Below are 19,178 nucleotides of genomic sequence, written 5' to 3' on the forward strand. Positions count from 1 at the left end.
GTCCTATAAGGTGACACACACACACACACACAGACACACACACTCACACACACACACACACACACACACACACACACACACACACACACACACACACACACACACACACACACACACACACACACACACACACACACACACACACACACACACTCACACACACACACACACACAGACAAAGACGAACACTAAAGTGAGTGTATCGGTGTTACAGGACCCGGAGCAGCGCAGTCCTCGGCCTGGAAGGATGCTGGACCCGACCAGAGAGTTACACTACCTGTTCCAGGATCCGCTCCACAGTGGCGCCAGGCACAAGTACGAGGCCAGGGGGTACTTCTTTATTAATGGAGGTGAGTCCTTGTTGAGGGGTAAAAGTTGACTAATTAAGGTAGTTTAAGCTAGTGGGGGTAGTATCTACTATCTACATTTTGAAGAATGAAGAACAATTTTATTTACTTTATTTTTAAATTGCATCTCTTATGAACTATTCCTGCCCTTGTGTGACAGTGCTCAATACAAAGTTGGATTTATAAACTCGTAAATGGAAACATATATATACTGTCTAATGTAGTTAGACAGTATATATATATATATATATATATATATATATATATATATATATATATATATATATATATATATATATATATATATATATATTATTGTGAGTTACTCAATTAGACCTAATTGAATAACTCACATTAGGCAAAAGAGAAATTAATTGTTGTCAATAAATATGTTAATTGTTAATAATAATTAACAATTATTATGTTAAGATGTTAATAATAAACTAATTAAGCTGACTAAAAGGTAGAGATAACTAACTAATGAAGCCCCATTAAATGATTACATAACTAAATAAGAGAATGTGTGATTTATTTTTTTGTGGTTGTGACTGCAGTAGGGGAGACTAGGCTGCCACTGCCGCTGTGTCTGGGCGGGTGTCAGCACCAGTCAATGTTCCACACGCTGTTCTCCGCCCTGCCTGACACCAGCGTCCGTAGTCTCGCCCTCGACTACCCTTGTCTCTACCTCAACACCGCCGACCTTGTCTGCCTCGGCGACGCCATCCGCAGGGCCAAGAACCTCTCCTCCCTCAGGCTACTCGGGCTCAAGAAGGTGAGTGTTTACCTTTTTTCTTTGGTGTGTTGGTGCCTGTAGGGTCGAGCTCTTGGGCTATCTTATCTTGAGGTTATCTTGAGATGATTTCGGGGCTTTTTAGTGTCCCCGCGGCCCGGTCCTCGACCAGGCCTCCACCCCCAGGAAGCAGCCTGTGACAGCTGACTAACATCCAGGTACCTATTTTACTGCTAGGTAACAGGGGCATAGGGTGAAAGAAACTCTGCCCATTGTTTCTCGCCGGCGCCTGGGATCGAACCCAGGACCACAGGATCACAAGTCCAGCGTGCTGTCCGCTCGGCCGACCGGCTCCCTCCTCCCTGCTTTTCTAACCGTCGGTTGTCTTACGAACTGACTGACTTCCGACCTGTCTTCTATCGTGTCTAATATGTCTGTTTCTTACACACACACACACACACACACACACACACACACAGGGGGTGATGTGGTGGAGGCTCACTCCATACACAGTTTCAAGTGTAGATATGACAGAGCCCGATAGGCTCAGGAATCTGTACACCTGTTGATTGACGGTTGAGAGGCGGGACCAAAGAGCCAGAGCTCAACCCCCGCAAACACAACTAGGTGAGTACAACTAGGTGAGTACACACACACACACACAAAGGTGCCGAAATCATATTAGAAAGTTTACTTTCGCAAACAGAGTGGTAGACGGTTGGGACAAGTTAGGTGAGAAAGTGGTGGAGGCCAAAACCGTCAGTAATTACACCGCGTTATATGACAAAGAGTGCTGGGAAGACGGGACACCACGAGCGTAGCTCTCATCCTGTAACTACACTTAGGTAATTACACACACACACACACGGCGCTGAAAGTCTCCAATGGAAAGACATACGCCAATACGATTGGTTCCAGCGCCGTGGCAGGAACTGTGAGTTCCGGGGTTGACCTCGAAGGTGGTGAAGAACTGCACAGGGACCTCCAACCCCGGAGACCACCGTGGTCGGGGGAGGTATCCTGTATGTATGTGTATACAGGATATGTGGAAGCTGGTCAGAATTGCCTTTCACCTCTGTAAACGCACATTAATGACACTGTAAAAAGACACCTCGAACACTGTTTACATAGAACAGACGTAAATCCGTGTATTAATGTCTGTAGGTTAGGTTAGATTGGCATTATAAAAGCACTACAATCACCTTCTGTGGTTGATTGTTCAATAAATCCCTGAACTATAGGTTTAACAGCTCTCTCACCCTGTCCATGGAGGACAGAAGACAAATGTATAAATGATTGAAATTGAAATAAGTTTATTGAGGTAAAATACACACAAAGGGATGAGGTAGCTCAAGCTATTCTCACCCCGTTCAGTACATCGTGTTAATACATACATAGACACACATCACAAACAATAAACATATTACCAAACATTCTGAGAGATAAACATCTACATTTCCATGTATAAATGATGTATAGGATTGTAAATTTGTGGCCACGTCTGTGGTAGGGAAAAAAATAATGTAATATTTCCCATTTTCTAATCTCATTTTCTAATCTCCTTTTTCTATAATTTTAATTTGACCATATACTATCCTAAACAGAACTCGGTGCACATAACTAATAATAATTGATGTGAAATGTGTCTAATTGTGTATATGTACAACTAAGATGAGTGACACTACTCCTTTCCCTTGCTGAAATGAGGTATACACACTCCCTTCCCCTGAGATGAGTTGAGGGACGCCCCTTCCCCACCCCGGAAATGAACCTCTCACTCACTCCCTCTCTCTCTCTCCAGGCGGAGGATTATATGCCAGTGTTGCTTGGTCTGGGACAGTCACAGTCGCTGACGACGGTGAAGTTGGACTCGCACAACGTGGTCCTCACCGACACGGCCTTCCAGCTGGCCTGCACCGCCCTCAGAAACAACACCACCCTGCGCTCTCTCTCCCTCGCTCACTGGGAGTTCAACCTCCAGGTATCTTCAACACTGCCTCCATGTCACATTGTCATGGGATGGAAGGGGAATTGATGGGATGGGAGGGGATGGGAGGGGTATTCATGGGAGGGAGGGTACACTCACGGGGTGGAAAAGCATCACAGTGCCAGGCACTCCTTGTTAGTTCTTCCAGTAAGTGAGACATAATCTAGGATGGTTAAAGTGCAGTGAAGTATTGGACGATCACGCAGCCTCACGTGGGAGGTGGTTCATCTGTAGCCTCAAGTGATTCACTTGTTACACAGGAGTGGTTAACTGTAGCCTCCACTGTAGTCCAGGACTAGCACATCAGTAACTGCATTAACTCACCAACGGCTCATAACATGTCTTATCTCCCCCATAGGAAAAGGCCCTGTCCGTCGCCTACTTCAAGGACCTCCTTAGCTCGTGGAAGGTGCTGGACCTGAACCTAAGCAGCTGTATAGTTGACGTAGGGGTGGGGATGCCCACCTCCCCTACGCTCTTCCCCCCCATCCTCCTCCCCATCAACGGCCCCATCCAGCACTGGTCCTCTATCAAGACCTTGAGGCTCTCAGAGGTCAAGCTGAAGGAACAACCCGGGTTTATCCGACGGAGTCACCTCCTGCTTCCTCTCCTTAGGAACTGTCCAAAGTATGTGAGGGTTCTCACTGGTCGATCTTGTTCTGTCTTCCTGGAATATATGGAATATGAATATATGAATGAAGAACATTTACAGAAAGCCCATTGGTCCATGGGAGTCTGCCTCTCTTATGCCCAATTGGAGGTTCTATCTTAAGTTCTATTACCTGATGATGTTCCTTGGGGTTAAGCCTTTCTTACGTGGTATTGCCGGAAAGTTTGGATTTTGTAAATGTTGGTTTGTTTGGAGGAATGGTCATGTGATCCTTTAGTGCTATTGTGGTCATGACTCATTGTTTGTATAACATTTTAAAAGGTGCAACGAGTCTCCCGTGTTATTGTGGACACCAAACCCCACACACCTGGAAATGTATAGACACCCAACCCTCACACACACGTGTAAAGGTAGAAAGTGAGGGAGGGAGCCAAACCTGAGCACATGTGTTGGTTGACGTCTAATGGCCACCTCTGTCACTGTGACTTACAGTCTGTGAATGTTATTGTGACTCAGATAATTCCCTGTAGCCCCCTCTCTTGTCTCTGCTTCAATGTTTGTCCCCAATGTTACAGTCTGACGAGTCTGGACCTGTCGTCGTCCCACACTCAGGCCACCACCCTGGACGACAACGCCGCCTGCAAGTTTTTCGAGTTGCTGGGATCCAACTTCAGGAAACTTAGAGAACTCAACTTGGGCAACTGGGAGTTCAGGTTCGATCAGTACGAGAAGACCTGCGCTCAGATCGGCAACACGGTGCGCTCGTGCGGAGAGCTGCGCATGCTAATGCTGGACAAAGTGTGCGAAGTGCGGTCAGGATTGTCGCACCTGCCGCCCTGTCGCACCACCTTCCTGCACCAGCTTGTTAGCAACCTGCCCCGCCTGGCCGAGCTCTCTCTCTGCTACTACCGCGTTGATAACGAGGAGTTAGACCGCGACACCGCCACGCGGCTCGGCGCCTGCTTCCACGACCACTGGGCCTCCGGCAGCAAATTTAAGCTCAAGTTCTTCGGTCTGTCGGCCGGGGTGGAGACGGCGCTACACGAGGCCCTCAAGAAGGAAGGCGTGTCTGTAGTGGTGAGCCAAGGTTACCCTCTTGTCTTCACCGTCAAAAGGGGATATTTCTTGAGGACGTGAAAATTTCGGGCAGCAGTTTCGTACCGCGCTCACTAAGAGTGTTGAATTTTTCTTCACAATGCCTGCAATTAATTTTTTTATTTTTATGAGGATAATTTCTTTATATGCAAATTGTTTTTGCCTTTTCAATCTTGAAAGAAAAATTCAATGCTCACAGTAAGCAGGGTTCAAAACTGCCGCCCGAACTTCGCAGTCCAAGGTGTCCCCTTTGTTGTGCAGGCGGGGCCCTGGTCCCACTGAGACTTGTGTCCGTACTCGACCCCCACACATGTGACAGTCCACACTCAACCCCCACACATGTGAGAGTCCGTACTCGACCCCCACACATGTGAGAGTCCGTACTCGACCCCCACACATGTGAGAGTCCGTACTCAACCCCCACACATGTGAGAGCCCACACTCAACCCCCACACATGTGAGAGCCCACACTCAACCCCCACACATGTGAGAGTCCACACTCAACCCCCACACATGTGAGAGCTCACACTCAACCCCCACACATGTGAGAGTCCACACTCAACCCCCACACATGTGAGAGTCCACACTCAACCCCCACACATGTGAGAGTCCACACTCAACCCCACACATGTGAGAGCCCACACTCAACCCCCACACATGTGAGAGTCCACACTCAACCCCACACATGTGAGAGTCCACACTCAACCCCCACACATGTGAGAGTCCACACTCAACCCCCACACACGTGAGAGCCCAGGTATGTCAGTGTCGCACCTTGCTGAAGAATACTCTGTTGACTTCCACAGACCCTCACAGAAGCTAGAAAAAAGGTCTAGATTAATCAGTGAAAAACCTCACTGTACTTCGCTGACATTCACAGTGACACACACACAGGAGACAACAGTCTCGAGCAGTCAGTGTTCAACCGCAGTGAAAACTTGCTTGTTCCAGGTGAACAGTGTTCTCACAGGTGAACAGTGTTCTCACAGATGGACGTGATCACACAGGCTCACACGAGCGAGTCAGGATAAACTCAATACTCCGTTAACAGTCTACTGAAACAGTCAAGTTAAACCAGTTTTTAGCCTGACTGTTGAAGCTCACAGACATTTACAAGTGACTGGATGAACAGCTTCACAGAACACTATATTTGTTCAATGGATCTACACAGTAAAGAACAATGAACTTAAATTTTCGTAACCTGAAACTTCAGCTTTAGTACGAAGACATATATATATATATATATATATATATATATATATATATATATATATATATATATATATATATATATATATAGAATGTGAATGTATAAAAGACACAATATATAGGAAGATTTAGAGATGTACATTTCATTAAGGTCAAAGACATATATACAATAGATGTATAGACATATATACAATAGATGTATAGACATATATACAATAGATGTATAGCTTCATATTATATATGTAAAAAAACTAATTAAATTAGCAATAAAAGGATTCCGAATGTTTATTATTTAATTCCTGAATAATTATGTCATACATTAAGGAGGTTACCTTGAGGTGCTTCCGGGGCTTAGCGTCCCCGCGGCCCGGTCGTCGACCAGGCCTCCTGTATTAAACAACAAATGTTTTTATATTTTTTAATGCTCTCTATGTGACTCTTGGCCCATCTGGGAGGCCTAGTTTGAGTATGGATGAGTGTATGGATGAGTGTATGGATGAGTGTATGGATGGGTGTATGGAGGAGTGTATGGAGGAGTGTATGGATGAGTGTATGGATGAGTGTATGGATGAGTGTATGGATGAGTGTATGGAGGAGTGTATTAATGAGTGTATGGATGAGTGTATTAATGAGTGTATGGATGAGTGTATTAATGAGTGTATGGAGGAGTGTATTAATGAGTGTATGGAGGAGTGTATTAATGAGTGTATGGATGAGTGTATTAATGAGTGTATGGATGAGTGTATTAATGAGTGTATGGATGAGTGTATTAATGAGTGTATGGATGAGTGTATGGATGAGTGTATTAATGAGTGTATGGATGAGTGTATGGATGAGTGTATGGAGGAGTGTATTAATGAGTGTATGGATGAGTGTATTAATGAGTGTATGGATGAGTGTATTAATGAGTGTATGGATGAGTGTATGGATGAGTGTATGGATGAGTGTATGGATGAGTGTATGGAGGAGTGTATGGATGAGTGTATGGATGAGTGTATGGAGGAGTGTATGGATAAGTGTATGGATGAGTGTATGGATGAGTGTATGGATGAGTGTATGGAGGAGTGTATGGAGGAGTGTATGGATGAGTGTATGGATGAGTGTATGGATGAGTGTATGGATGAGTGTATGGAGGAGTGTATGGATGAGTGTATGGAGGAGTGTATGGATGAGTGTATGGATGAGTGTATGGATGAGTGTATGGAGGAGTGTATTAATGAGTGTATGGAGGAGTGTATTAATGAGTGTATGGATGAGTGTATGGATGAGTGTATGGAGGAGTGTATGGATGAGTGTATGGATGAGTGTATGGATGAGTGTATGGAGGAGTGTATGGATGAGTGTATGGATGAGTGTATGGATGAGTGTATGGATGAGTGTATGGAGGAGTGTATGGAGGAGTGTATGGAGGAGTGTATGGATGAGTGTATGGATGAGTGTATGGATGAGTGTATGGATGAGTGTATGGAGGAGTGTATGGATGAGTGTATGGAGGAGTGTATGGAGGAGTGTATGGATGAGTGTATGGATGAGTGTATGGATGAGTGTATGGATGAGTGTATGGAGGAGTGTATTAATGAGTGTATGGAGGAGTGTATTAATGAGTGTATGGATGAGTGTATGTATGAGTGTATGGAGGAGTGTATTAATGAGTGTATGGAGGAGTGTATTAATGAGTGTATGGATGAGTGTATGGATGAGTGTATGGAGGAGTGTATGGATGAGTGTATGGAGGAGTGTATGGATGAGTGTATGGAGGAGTGTATTAATGAGTGTATTAATGAGTGTATGGATGAGTGCATTAATGAGTGTATGGATGAGTGTATTAATGAGTGTATGGATGAGTGTATGGAGGAGTGTATGGATGAGTGTATTAATGAGTGTATGGATGAGTGTATGGAGGAGTGTATTAATGAGTGTATGGATGAGTGTATTAATGAGTGTATGGATGAGTGTATTAATGAGTTTATGGATGAGTGTATTAATGAGTGTATGGATGAGTGTATTAATGAGTGTATGGAGGAGTGTATGGATGAGTGTATTAATGAGTGTATGGATGACTGTATTAATGAGTGTATGGATGAGTGTATTAATGAGTGTATGGATGACTATATTAATGAGTGTATGGATGACTATATTAATGAGTGTATGGATGACTATATTAATGAGTGTATGGATGACTATATTAATGAGTGTATGGATGAGTGTATTAATGAGTATTAATGAGTGTATTAATGAGTATTATTGAGTGTATGGATGACTGTATTAATGAGTGTATGGATGACTGTATTAATGAGTGTATGGATGACTGTATTAATGAGTGTATGGATGACTATATTAATGAGTGTATGGATGACTATATTAATGAGTGTATGGATGACTATATTAATGAGTGTATGGATGACTATATTAATGAGTGTATGGATGACTATATTAATGAGTGTATGGATGACTATATTAATGAGTGTATGGATGACTATATTAATGAGTGTATGGATGAGTGTTAGAGACTCATCACCGCCGGCTGACTATGGCCTGGTAATAGCGCCATCTATGAGTCTGTACACCAACTGGCCGGGAGAGGTACGCTCCGTAGACAGCGCCATCTATGAGTCTGTACACCAACTGGCCGGGAGAGGTACGCTCCGTAGACAGCGCCATCTATGGGCGGTGGCGTGATTATGGTAAGTGGCTCAAGGTTCCTGTTGTGGCTAGCACGTGAGGTCATTGTAGACGACCTCGGGGTGAGGCGACGACTCATGATCAGCGCCATCTGTTGTGCTACAGAGCACTATGTCAATTCCCCAATGAGTAAGTGTCACTTCCTGGTTTCATCCAACCCGTTCTCGCAAATTTAATAAGTCAATATTGACTTATTAGTTGCGTGCATAGGTGACATACTTAACATAATAGTTTCCCTTGAAAAGCTTCATAGAAAACACCGACCTTACCTAACCTACTTAGTATGTTAAGATAAGCATCTTATTGCTTCGTAATTACAATTATTACCTAACCTATACCTATAATAGGTTAAGTAACAATTGTAATTACGAAGCTATAAGATGCTTATTTTAACATACTAAGTAGGTTAGGTAAGGTCGGTGTTTTCTATGAAGCTTTTCAAGGGAAACTATTATGTTTAGTATGTCACCTATGTACGCAACTAATAAGTCAATATTGACTTATTAAATTTGCGAGAACGGGTTGTTTCATCAGTACCTTCCATTTAACTTTTTTTTTTATTATTATTATTTTCTACCACAGACGTGGCCGGACATTTACAATGCTAACCAGCATATATACATTTTCTTCTGTCCTGCATGGACAGGGTGAGAGAAGTGTTAAACATATAGTTCAAGGGTTTATTGAAGACTCAACCACAGAAGGTGATTCGGTGCTTTTAAAATGCTAAGCTAACCTACATACGTAAATACATAGATACACAGATTTACGTATGGCCTACATAAAGTGTTTGATGTGTCTTTTACATAGTGTCATTAATGTGCATTTACAAAGGTGAAATGTAATTCTGATCAGCTTCCATATATACTTTATACTCATACATATACATACACACACATATACATACATATATACACACACACATGCATTCACATACATTTGTCCCAGTTACTCTGACAGGGTGAGATAGCTGATAGAGAAACTAGTGTACAATTAAGCACTTAATCACTGAAGGTGATGAAGGGGCTTTTACAAGCTCAGGTTATATAGTTACATCATATATATACATTGTATGATTGATATATTACATGGTCAATTTTGGATACAAGTCCAATATATCATCAAGTGTTCCAGTACTCATATAGTAACTACAGAGTTCAGCATACCTTAGCCCAGGAGGGCGAAAGTCAGTCAGTATGGGACATTCTACAATATAATGTTCAAGAGAGTGCATGTTTTCTCTTTCACAAAGTTGACACATTGTGTACTCGACATTTGGGTTCTGAGAAAGCTGCCAGATACGTCTATATCCCAGGCGTATTCTGGCCACTATAACATCACATTGCCGGGTTCTTGTTCTATTAGTCCCATATGTGAATGTCTCCTCACGATATCTATCATAATATTTAATGCTACAACTTTCAGGTCTTTGTGAATTTGTTAGGTCGGTGAGATTTTCATTAGATATTTGTTTAAGTATTCTCTTTGTCACTGCTAATGAAACACCCATATCAATTTCTACCACTGGTTTTCTGCAGGCTGACTTAGCAAGCATATCAACAGTGTCATGCCTTGAGATGCCAACATGTGATGGTATCCATAGTTTTTAAAAATTTAATCTCAAATCTGTTTTCTTTAGCAGCTAAAACATTCATTCGAATATCACTGACTATTTTATGGGTGTCACTACTATGTGCGTTCAATGCCAGGAGTGCACTCTGCGAGTCACAGTATATAAGTCCACTGCCTTTGTCTTTTAAAAATTCAGTGGCAAGGTATATGCCTGCAAGTTCGGTTTGAGTTGTACTTGCCCAGTCATTGACGCGCTTCATTGCTGTATGTACGAGAGAAGATTGTTCAAATATGTTACATGCACATCCGGTACATCGTCCACCTTCTTCTACAGAGCCGTCGGTATAGCACTGATACACATCGTTACCCATACTCTGAGTACTTTCAGTGATGCTTTTCAGTGTTAACTGTTTTAACAATGTAGTGTGCACACTATCTTTCTTGGGCGCATTTACAAAATCAACTGATAGATCCCAGTTATCCCATGGAGTAGTTGGCTGATTAATCATTAGTTGAGTTGGGTACATATTTAATATTTTGATGGAGTTGGCTACCTTGTAGAACCAATATACATAATCAGATTTCGTTCTTCTTCTATAGACCTCAGGTGAGTGTAGCATATTAGAAAGTTTAGCTTGAAACTTCATGTGTTGCCTAGATCTACTCAATGCCTTCACGCCGAAAACTGTGCTAATAGACAAAATTCTCTCACTTATGGTAGGTAATTTTAACTGCAGTGGTACTGAGGACGGCAGTTGACCTTGGGCAGTCCACGTACTCTCAGCTTGGTCCTGGAAGAAGACCACGTAACCCGCCGGCGATCATAGCAGTGTGTTGGTTGCTGGATTTACCCAGTGTGGATAGGGATCGGCGTACCCGGGAATTGGCTTGGGAGAGTACTGGACGACAGTGAGGTTCCTGGAGTGGAGTGCTGCTAGCCTGTCGCTAGGGACTCCTGCCAGGGGGATGGCTACCCCTGTATAGTGGCGTGACCCCGGTCAGCGTGTGGTTGAAGTCCTCTGTCAGCGTGCAGTTGGAGGGCGATAGTCGGGTAATGGCACCTCGTGACGCTGCTGTCTGTGGATTGGCCCACGAACAGGTGAAACTCGCCAGTGTTTCCCAGTACGGTTGGGAAAGGTACTGAGTGTGGTGGACACACTGACATTGATCAACATTGTATTGTACTCGCCTAGTTGTGTTTGCAGGGGTTGAGCTCTGGCTCTTTGGTCCCGCCTCTCAACCGTCAATCAACAGGTGTACAGATTCCTGAGCCTACTGGGCTCTATCATATCTACATTTGAAACTGTATGGAGTCAGCCTCCACCACAACACTACTTAATGCATTCCATTTGTTAACTACTCTTCCACTGAACAGGTGTGTGCGTTTTAAGTGTCATGTGTGAAAGACGCTTATTGTAAATAAGTGTAGTATTAGTCCATATTCCCTTACATATATGTACATATATTTATAGTGTTGGTAAATACATTGGTGAAAGTGTTTAGTTCATCTCTCCCTTATTAATCCATTACATTATGTAGCCTCACCGTGCTAGTCACCACTGACTGGGGGGCGACACGACAACTAAGGTCCCTCCAACAAGAACCCGGTCACTGGTCCATGGTGACCGTAACAATGAGTGTATGGATGAGTGTATGGATGAGTGTATGGATGAGTGTATGGATGAGTGTATGGATGAGTGTATGGATGAGTGTATGGATGAGTATGGATGAGTGTATGGATGCGTGTATGGATGAGTGTATGGATGAGTGTATGGATGAGTGTATGGATGCGTGTATGGATGAGTGTATGGATGAGTCCATCCTCCTGTTGTGGAAGTACTTATAGTAACGATCAGGACCATAATACAGACACCGACGAACAACGCAATTAGAAAGTAGAAAGTAATTTTGGAGTTAAATTTTAATATATGATAATAATGATTGTATACAAATCTCACTTTATTTTTATCGAATTCTATAGAATGTAAATTTTCTAAAGGTTTTCTTGTGAGGATATATAACTGGGGAGGGGGGGGGGCAGAGTGCCATATGAGGTACAGAGACCTGTACACCGGCATTAAATATGCACTGAAAAGTGCAACAAGTTGATATCCTCCGCAACAGCTGGTGGTGTTTACATCGGATCATCTGGTCGACCAGAGAGCTGGCAACACCGCGCCAGCAACACTAATGCACATCTTTCGGTGTTTCGAGGTCATGGGGGGGGCATCCCTCCCATCCCCCGTCATATGCTGAAAATAAGCTTGATTTCTGGGCGATGAATCGGTCAATATATGGAATGTTTTGGTTGACGTTGAAAGAGATTCTCCAGCCTGTGTTGACAACATCTCCAGGTCGACCGGAGAGCAAGCCAGTTAACTTCTGGCTGGTGAAGAGGAAGGGTGTGTCGCGCCGCGCTCCGCTACCCTTTGTATGAAACCCTAATTTCACTAAATATCTCCCATTTCAAGCCAATTTCGGGTCTTCCCATTCATTCCCTAAGCCAAATACCCCAAGATGGAAGTACTTAGATAACGCCCCGAGTGAAAGAGGAATGCAGTTTGTAAAAAAGGATATACCGTTTCTGTCATAAGACTTTGCTCCTTGGAATTGGCTTGTTGGACAGTTAGAGGAAACTAGTTATGGTGTGGTGGGGAGTGTTGTGGGCGTGGGTGTGGGCGGGGGCGGGGGCGGGCCGGGGGCTGTGCTTCAACATAGAGACACAAGACATCGTCATTCATCAAGGTCCTCCACACAGCAAGTTTGGGTTCAGTGTGGCACAGCACAGAGACACCTCGGGCCCCTGGTGAGTGTTGGGTTGGGTTGCCTCTTTTTTTGGGGAGTAAAGAGGAAGGAGAGGCATAGGTGAAGGGAAGTATAGAAGTGGGAAATACAGTGAGAGGTATGAAAGCAGGCGGGCTGTCCGCCTTGCTGACACGATGTGTGGGTGTTGGCAGCTAAGCTAAGCTGGCTCCCTCTTGTCAGGGAGCTGTGAGTGTGTGAGAGGTTCTTCACATGTGTTTCACCATATATGGATGTCCATAGATGAATACTGTGTAGCATTCATATATACACACTCCGATGCTTCCACACATGTTATTCTGTTTAATGCTCTTTATTTTATTATTATTATTTATCGAGTTGTCATACATATTATTTATCGAGTTGTTCATACATACACATATATGAACTGTTCATATATATACATATATAACTCATCTTGGGATTATATACTGTAGGGCGGGGTTTTCGTCCAGAGAATCGAGGCTCTTGGGCCACCAGCTGTGGGAGCGGGGCGTCTCATCTTGGAGTAATCTTTCTAACATTGGGTCCTCTAACATTTCGATGGTGTTCCACACCCTGATGGCTTGGTGCTGCAGTCTGATGTTTAGTGGCTGTATGTTCAGGAGTTCGTGGAGCTCCTGGATTGTCTGATCATATGGTGGACGGTGTTTTGCTGCTCTACTTAGCGCATTATTTTGTACTGCTTGCAGTTTCTGCATGTTAGTTTTCTTTATGGTGTGTAGTGGTACTGGGGGATATTCTAGATGCGGCCGAACTAGAGCCTTATATAGATGGATCTGAATGTTAGTACTGAGGCTTCGGAATCTTCTCAGTTTTCCTAATGCTGCTTTGGCTTTGTTTAGTCGGTCCCTTACATGAATTTGTATCCCTGTTCTATTTATCATAAGTCCCAGTATTCTGCCTACCTCCCATATTGGATGGGCTGGTTATCAAGGATGATGGGGTCCGGGTTTCTTTTCGCAATGTGTATTATTTGGAACTTTTGTTTGTTGGTGCTAATTTTCCATTGCTTCCCAAAGTTGTTTGAGTTCAATTGCTGCCTTGGTCTTGTCGGCTAGTAGCGGCTTTGATGGGCCCGGTTGGCATATTATTTGGGTAACATCATCAGCGTATGTGATGTATTCTCCATGTTGGGGTTGGGGGTAGGTCAGCTGTATATATGTTGAATAGAGTGGGGGAGAGGCAGCTTCCTTGTGGTACTCCACTTTTCAGTTCTATTACGTCACCCAAGTAGCTGCCGATATTAAGCCTAGCAGTTCTATTGTCTATAAAGCTGCAGAGAGTAGCAGTAAATCTCTCAGGAAGCCCTAGTTCAGATATCTTATATTTTAGGCCTGTGTGCCACACTTTATCGAAGGCTTTCGAGACGTCCCAAAGCACTATATTACACTGATCTTTTTTCGACACTGCGTTGGCTATATGCTCGTAGATCAGGGCTATAGCTGATCTACGAGCATATAGCCAACGCAGTGTCGAAAAAAAAAATCAGTGTAATTTAGTGCTTAGGGTTGCCTCTGTGTTGTGTTGTCTGTGTGTTGTGTTGGTGGGAGGATTGTGTTGCCTGTGTTGTGTTGGGGACAGGTAGTGTTCGTGTGGTCACAAGTTTCCTTGTCCAGCAACACAGTTCTGGCCACAAATTTTGTGTTCTACGGTAAAAAATAATTCTTGAAAGTACACGATAATTTTAACATAAAACAAGAACTGAAAACCTGGGAATTATTGGAATGTTTTGACACTCGTGTGAACGTGGTACCGGGTAGCCTGGTGGGGGGGGGGGACCCGGTAGCCTGGTGGGGATAGGGGTACCGGGTAGCCTGGTGGTGGTGGTGGGGGTACCGGGTATAGCCTGGTGGGTACCGGGTAGCCTGGTGGTGGTGGGGTACCGGGTATAGCCTGGTGGGTACCGGGTAGCCTAGTGGTGGTGGGGTACCGGGTAGCCTAGTGGGTACTATACAGGCCATAGAAACTGGTGTTTCATCGTACACACGACGTTTTAAAACCAATTAAACTGTATCCAGGCTTACCCAGCCTAACCTAGCCTAACCTAGCCTAGCCTAACCCAACCTATCCTAACCTATTCTAACGCCCAGCCTAACCCAACCTATCCCAACCTAGCCTAACAGAGTCTAACACATCCCAATCTAAACTAACACAGCCTATCCCAACGAAAAGGCACAAAATTGTATATGCCGAATTTCAAATTGGAAGCCTCCTTATTTGGCCACGCCTGTGGAAACTTGACCGGTATAACCCCCCTTGTATAACCCCCCTTTGTATAACCCCCTTGTATAACCTCCCCCCTAGTATAACCTCCCCCTTGTATAACCTGGTTATGCGTGTAGTGACGGGGTTAATCACTGGGCGGTGTGGTGCACGGCAGTGATTTTTGCTGTCCTCTCTATTAGCGGGGGGATGGAACAGTGCTACAGGAAGTTAGGGTAAAATTCTTTCGCTGCTTTTACTCTCCCTCCCACCTCTCCCTCCCTGCTCTCTCTCCCTCCCTGCTCTCTCTCCCTCCCAGCTCTCACTAGCGCTGGCCCCGGAGGGGAGAGGAGTCCCGCCTTGGGAAGGGGTAATGGTGGATTTGGGTTCGCTTGGCTGGTGAGGCTTAACACGTCGAGGGAAATGTGCCCATTTTAAACGCTAATTACATGTCGGGCCATTCTGGATTGACGGTTACGGTCTCTCTCTCACCCACCTACTCTCTCTCTCACTCACTCACTCTCTCTCTCACCCACTCTCTCTCTCACTCACTCTCTCTCACCCACTCTCTCTCTCACCCACTCTCCCCACACAGGTGGGTATAAGAACTGATGACTTGAGTCCTGTTAGCAGTAAGAGAGCTTTCCCTTCCCTTAGCTCATGGTAAGCCTTACCCACCTACAATGCTCTCTCTGTCTCTCTCTCTCTCTCTGTCTGTCTCTCTCTGTCTCTCTCTCTCTGTCTGTCTCTCTCTCTCTGTCTGTCTCTCTCTCTCTCTCTCTCTCTCACTGATGTTAGGCATATGGTACACGGAGGAAACCCAGGTGGGAACCAGCTCCCTGCACAGTTTTAAACATAAACTTGACAGTCCACGAGGCTTTAGCCTAGACCTGTACACTTAAACGTTGACGCGTGAAACCAGGGAGCTGAAGCCCAACCCTCCGCAAGTACTTCTAGGTGATTACACGTGGAACAGTGAGTAGCACGAGAACCCAAGATGGAAAGTACACGTGTTTGAGGCGTCCAAAGACGCGTGTTCGATCCTGTTGCATGACCTCAGTGTTATGCCGTGCTTGTGATGTCATGTTGTGTGGTGATGAAGCTGATGTCTAGGATGAGTTAACTAGTTTAAAAGGTAGTCTAACTAGGATGTCTAACTAGGATGTTGATGTCCACCAGGCTGTTGCTTGGAGCGGCCCGCAGGCCCACATATACCTGGTTGATGGGGTTCTGGGAGTTCTTCTACTCCCCAAGCCCGGCCCGAGGCCAGGCTTGACTTGTGAGAGTTTGGTCCACCAGGCTGTTGCTTGGAGCGGCCCGCAGGCCCACATATACCTGGTTGATGGGGTTCTGGGAGTTCTTCTACTCCCCAAGCCCGGCCCGAGGCCAGGCTTGACTTGTGAGGGTTTGGTCCACCAGGCTGTTGCTTGGAGCGGCCCGCAGGCCCACATATACCTGCTTGATGGGGTTCTGGGAGTTGTTCTACTCCCCAAGCCCGGCCCGAGGCCAGGCTTGACTTGTGAGAGTTTGGTCCACCAGGCTGTTGCTTGGAGCGGAACGCAGGCCCACATACCCACCACAGCCCGGTTGGTCAGGCACTTCTTGAAGAAAACTGTCCATTTGTTTTATATTGAAGATGTCCACGGTTGTTCCGGCAACATTTCTTATACTCGCTGGGAGGATGTTGAACAACAGTGAACCTCTCGTGTTCATACAGTGTTCACTGTGACTATGGCAGCTGTATTCTGGCAACCCGTTCTCTCACTTTCTTACAGTCAATATTGACTTATTAAATACGTGCATATGTGACATACTAATTTTTTGTGAATATTGTAGTTTACCTTGAAAAGCTTCATAGAAAACACCGACCTTACCTAACCTTCTTAGTATGTTAAGATAAGCATCTTATTGCTTCGTAATTACAATTATTACTTAACCTATACCTATAATAGGTATAACCTATACCTATAATAGGTATAACCTATACCTTAACCTATACCTATAATAGGTTAAGTAATAATTGTAATTACGAAGCCCTCATTGTAACAGCCAGGGGTCACCCCTCACCTGGCTCCCGTGACCTCTACTCACCTCGGACAGCTGCACGCACGCGCGCGCACGCGCACAAAGCTTTTTGGACAAGCTGCAGGAATGGTCGAACAAATGGCTGTTAGTTTAACCCAAGCTAATGTAATGTAATGAAGATAGGGGTAGGAAGCAGGAGACCAGATACAAGGTATCATTTGGGAGATGAAATACTTCAAGAGTCAGAGAGAGAGAAAGACCTGGGGGTTGATATCACGCCAGACCTGTCCCCTGAAGCCCATATCAAGAGGATAACATCAGCAGCATATGCCAGGTTGGCTAACATAAGAACGGCCTTTAGAAACTTGTGTAAGGAATCTTTCAGAACATTATATACCACATATGTCAGGCCAATCCTGGAGTATGCGGCTCCAGCATGGAGTCCATATCTAGTCAAACATAAGACTAAAGTGGAAAAGGTTCAAAGGTTTGCCACCAGACTAGTACCCGAGCTGAGAGGTATGAGCTACGAGGAGAGACTACGGGAATTAAACCTCACTTCGTTGGAAGACAGAAGAGTTAGGGGGGACATGATCACCACATTCAAGATTCTGAAGGGAATTGATAGGGTAGATAAAGACAGGCTATTTAACACAAGGGGCACACGCACTAGGGGACACAGGTGGAAACTGAGTGCCCAAATGAGTCACAGAGATATTAGAAAGAACTTTTTTAGTGTCAGAGTGGTTGACAAATGGAATGTATTAGGAAGTGATGTGGTGGAGGCTGACTCCATACACAGTTTCAAGTGTAGATATGACAGAGCCCAATAGGCTCAGGAACCTGTACACCTGTTGATTGACGGTTGAGAGGCGGGACCAAAGAGCCAGAGCTCAACCCCCGCAAACACAACTAGGTGAGTACAAATAGGCGAGTACGTACACACACACACACACACACACACACACACACACACACACACACACACACACAGTGACCACAGTGTACTGACCTTTGAGTACTTGGTGGAGGTAGGGATAACCTATCCAAGGATGGGAGTGGAGGGGAAAAGACTGAATTACCGAAGAGGAAAATATGACGAGATGAGGAACTTCCTCAGGGGAATACCATGGGAAACAGAACTTAGAGACAAGAATGTGCAGGTCATGATGGATATTGTCACCCAAAAGTGCCAGGAAGCTGCAGACAGGTTTATCCCCGTCCAAAAGGAGAAAAACGAAAAACAACAGAAAAACCCATGGTTCAACCAGGAATGTAAGGTAGCGAAACAACTGAGTAAAAGAACATGGAGAAACTACAGAAATAACAGAACACCAGAGAGCAGGGAGAGGTACCAGAGGGCCAGAAATGAGTACATCAGAGTGAGGAGGGAAGCAGAGAGACAGTTTGAAAATGACATCGCGAGTAAAGCCAAGACCCAACCAAAGCTGCTCCACAGCCATATCAGGAGGAAAACAGCAGTGAAGGAACAAGTGATGAAGCTGCGGAAAGGGGAGAACAGATACACAGAGAATGACAAGGAGGTGTGTGAAGAACTCAACAAGAGATTCCAGGAGGTCTTCACAATAGAACAAGGAGAAGCCCCTGCACTAAATGAGGAGGCGGCAACCTTGGAAACCTTGGAGGAATTTGACCTCACCAGTGATGAGGTCAAAAGGTGTCTGCTGGAAGGGGATGTGACAAAGGCTGTTGGGCCTGATAGAATCTCACCATGGATACTAAAGGAAGGTGCAGAAGCACTAAGTGTGCCACTCTCTATGGTGTATAACAGGTCACTGGAAACAGGAGACTTACCAGAAAGTTGGAAGACAGCTAACGTGGTCCCAATATACAAAAAGGGTGACAGGCAAGAGGCACTGAATTACAGGCCAGTTTCCTTAACTTGTATACCAT

General features: G+C 44.7%; 3 protein-coding genes across 5 annotated transcripts in view; all 3 read left to right on the top strand.

Moving 5' to 3' along the window:
* Positions 1-6,261, top strand: part of LOC123754522 (uncharacterized) — a 188,604-nt gene extending 182,343 nt beyond the window's left edge. For all 3 annotated transcript variants that reach the window (XM_045736997.2, XM_069326310.1, XM_069326311.1), the window contains exons 8-12: positions 215-350; positions 902-1,119; positions 2,879-3,058; positions 3,423-3,691; positions 4,250-6,261. In XM_045736997.2, the coding sequence (XP_045592953.2) occupies positions 215-350; positions 902-1,119; positions 2,879-3,058; positions 3,423-3,691; positions 4,250-4,811 (1,365 nt within the window). In that variant the 3' untranslated portion in view covers positions 4,812-6,261. The remainder of the gene's footprint in view (positions 1-214; positions 351-901; positions 1,120-2,878; positions 3,059-3,422; positions 3,692-4,249) is intronic.
* Positions 6,262-6,446: 185 nt separating this feature from the next.
* On the top strand, positions 6,447-8,201 carry LOC123754705 (NFX1-type zinc finger-containing protein 1 homolog). The gene has a single exon (XM_045737172.2). It carries the CDS (start codon positions 6,447-6,449, stop codon positions 8,199-8,201), a length of 1,755 nt encoding a protein of 584 aa, XP_045593128.2.
* Positions 8,202-12,453: 4,252 nt separating this feature from the next.
* LOC123754521 (uncharacterized) overlaps positions 12,454-19,178 on the top strand; it is a 75,640-nt gene continuing 68,915 nt past the window's right edge. The window contains exon 1 of the mRNA XM_069326694.1: positions 12,454-13,038. Within this exon, the coding sequence (XP_069182795.1) occupies positions 12,875-13,038 (164 nt within the window). The 5' untranslated portion in view covers positions 12,454-12,874. The remainder of the gene's footprint in view (positions 13,039-19,178) is intronic.

The sequence above is a fragment of the Procambarus clarkii genome, chromosome 18 (genome assembly GCF_040958095.1).
Source record: "Procambarus clarkii isolate CNS0578487 chromosome 18, FALCON_Pclarkii_2.0, whole genome shotgun sequence".
In the NCBI taxonomy this organism is placed as follows: Eukaryota; Metazoa; Arthropoda; class Malacostraca; order Decapoda; family Cambaridae; genus Procambarus; species Procambarus clarkii.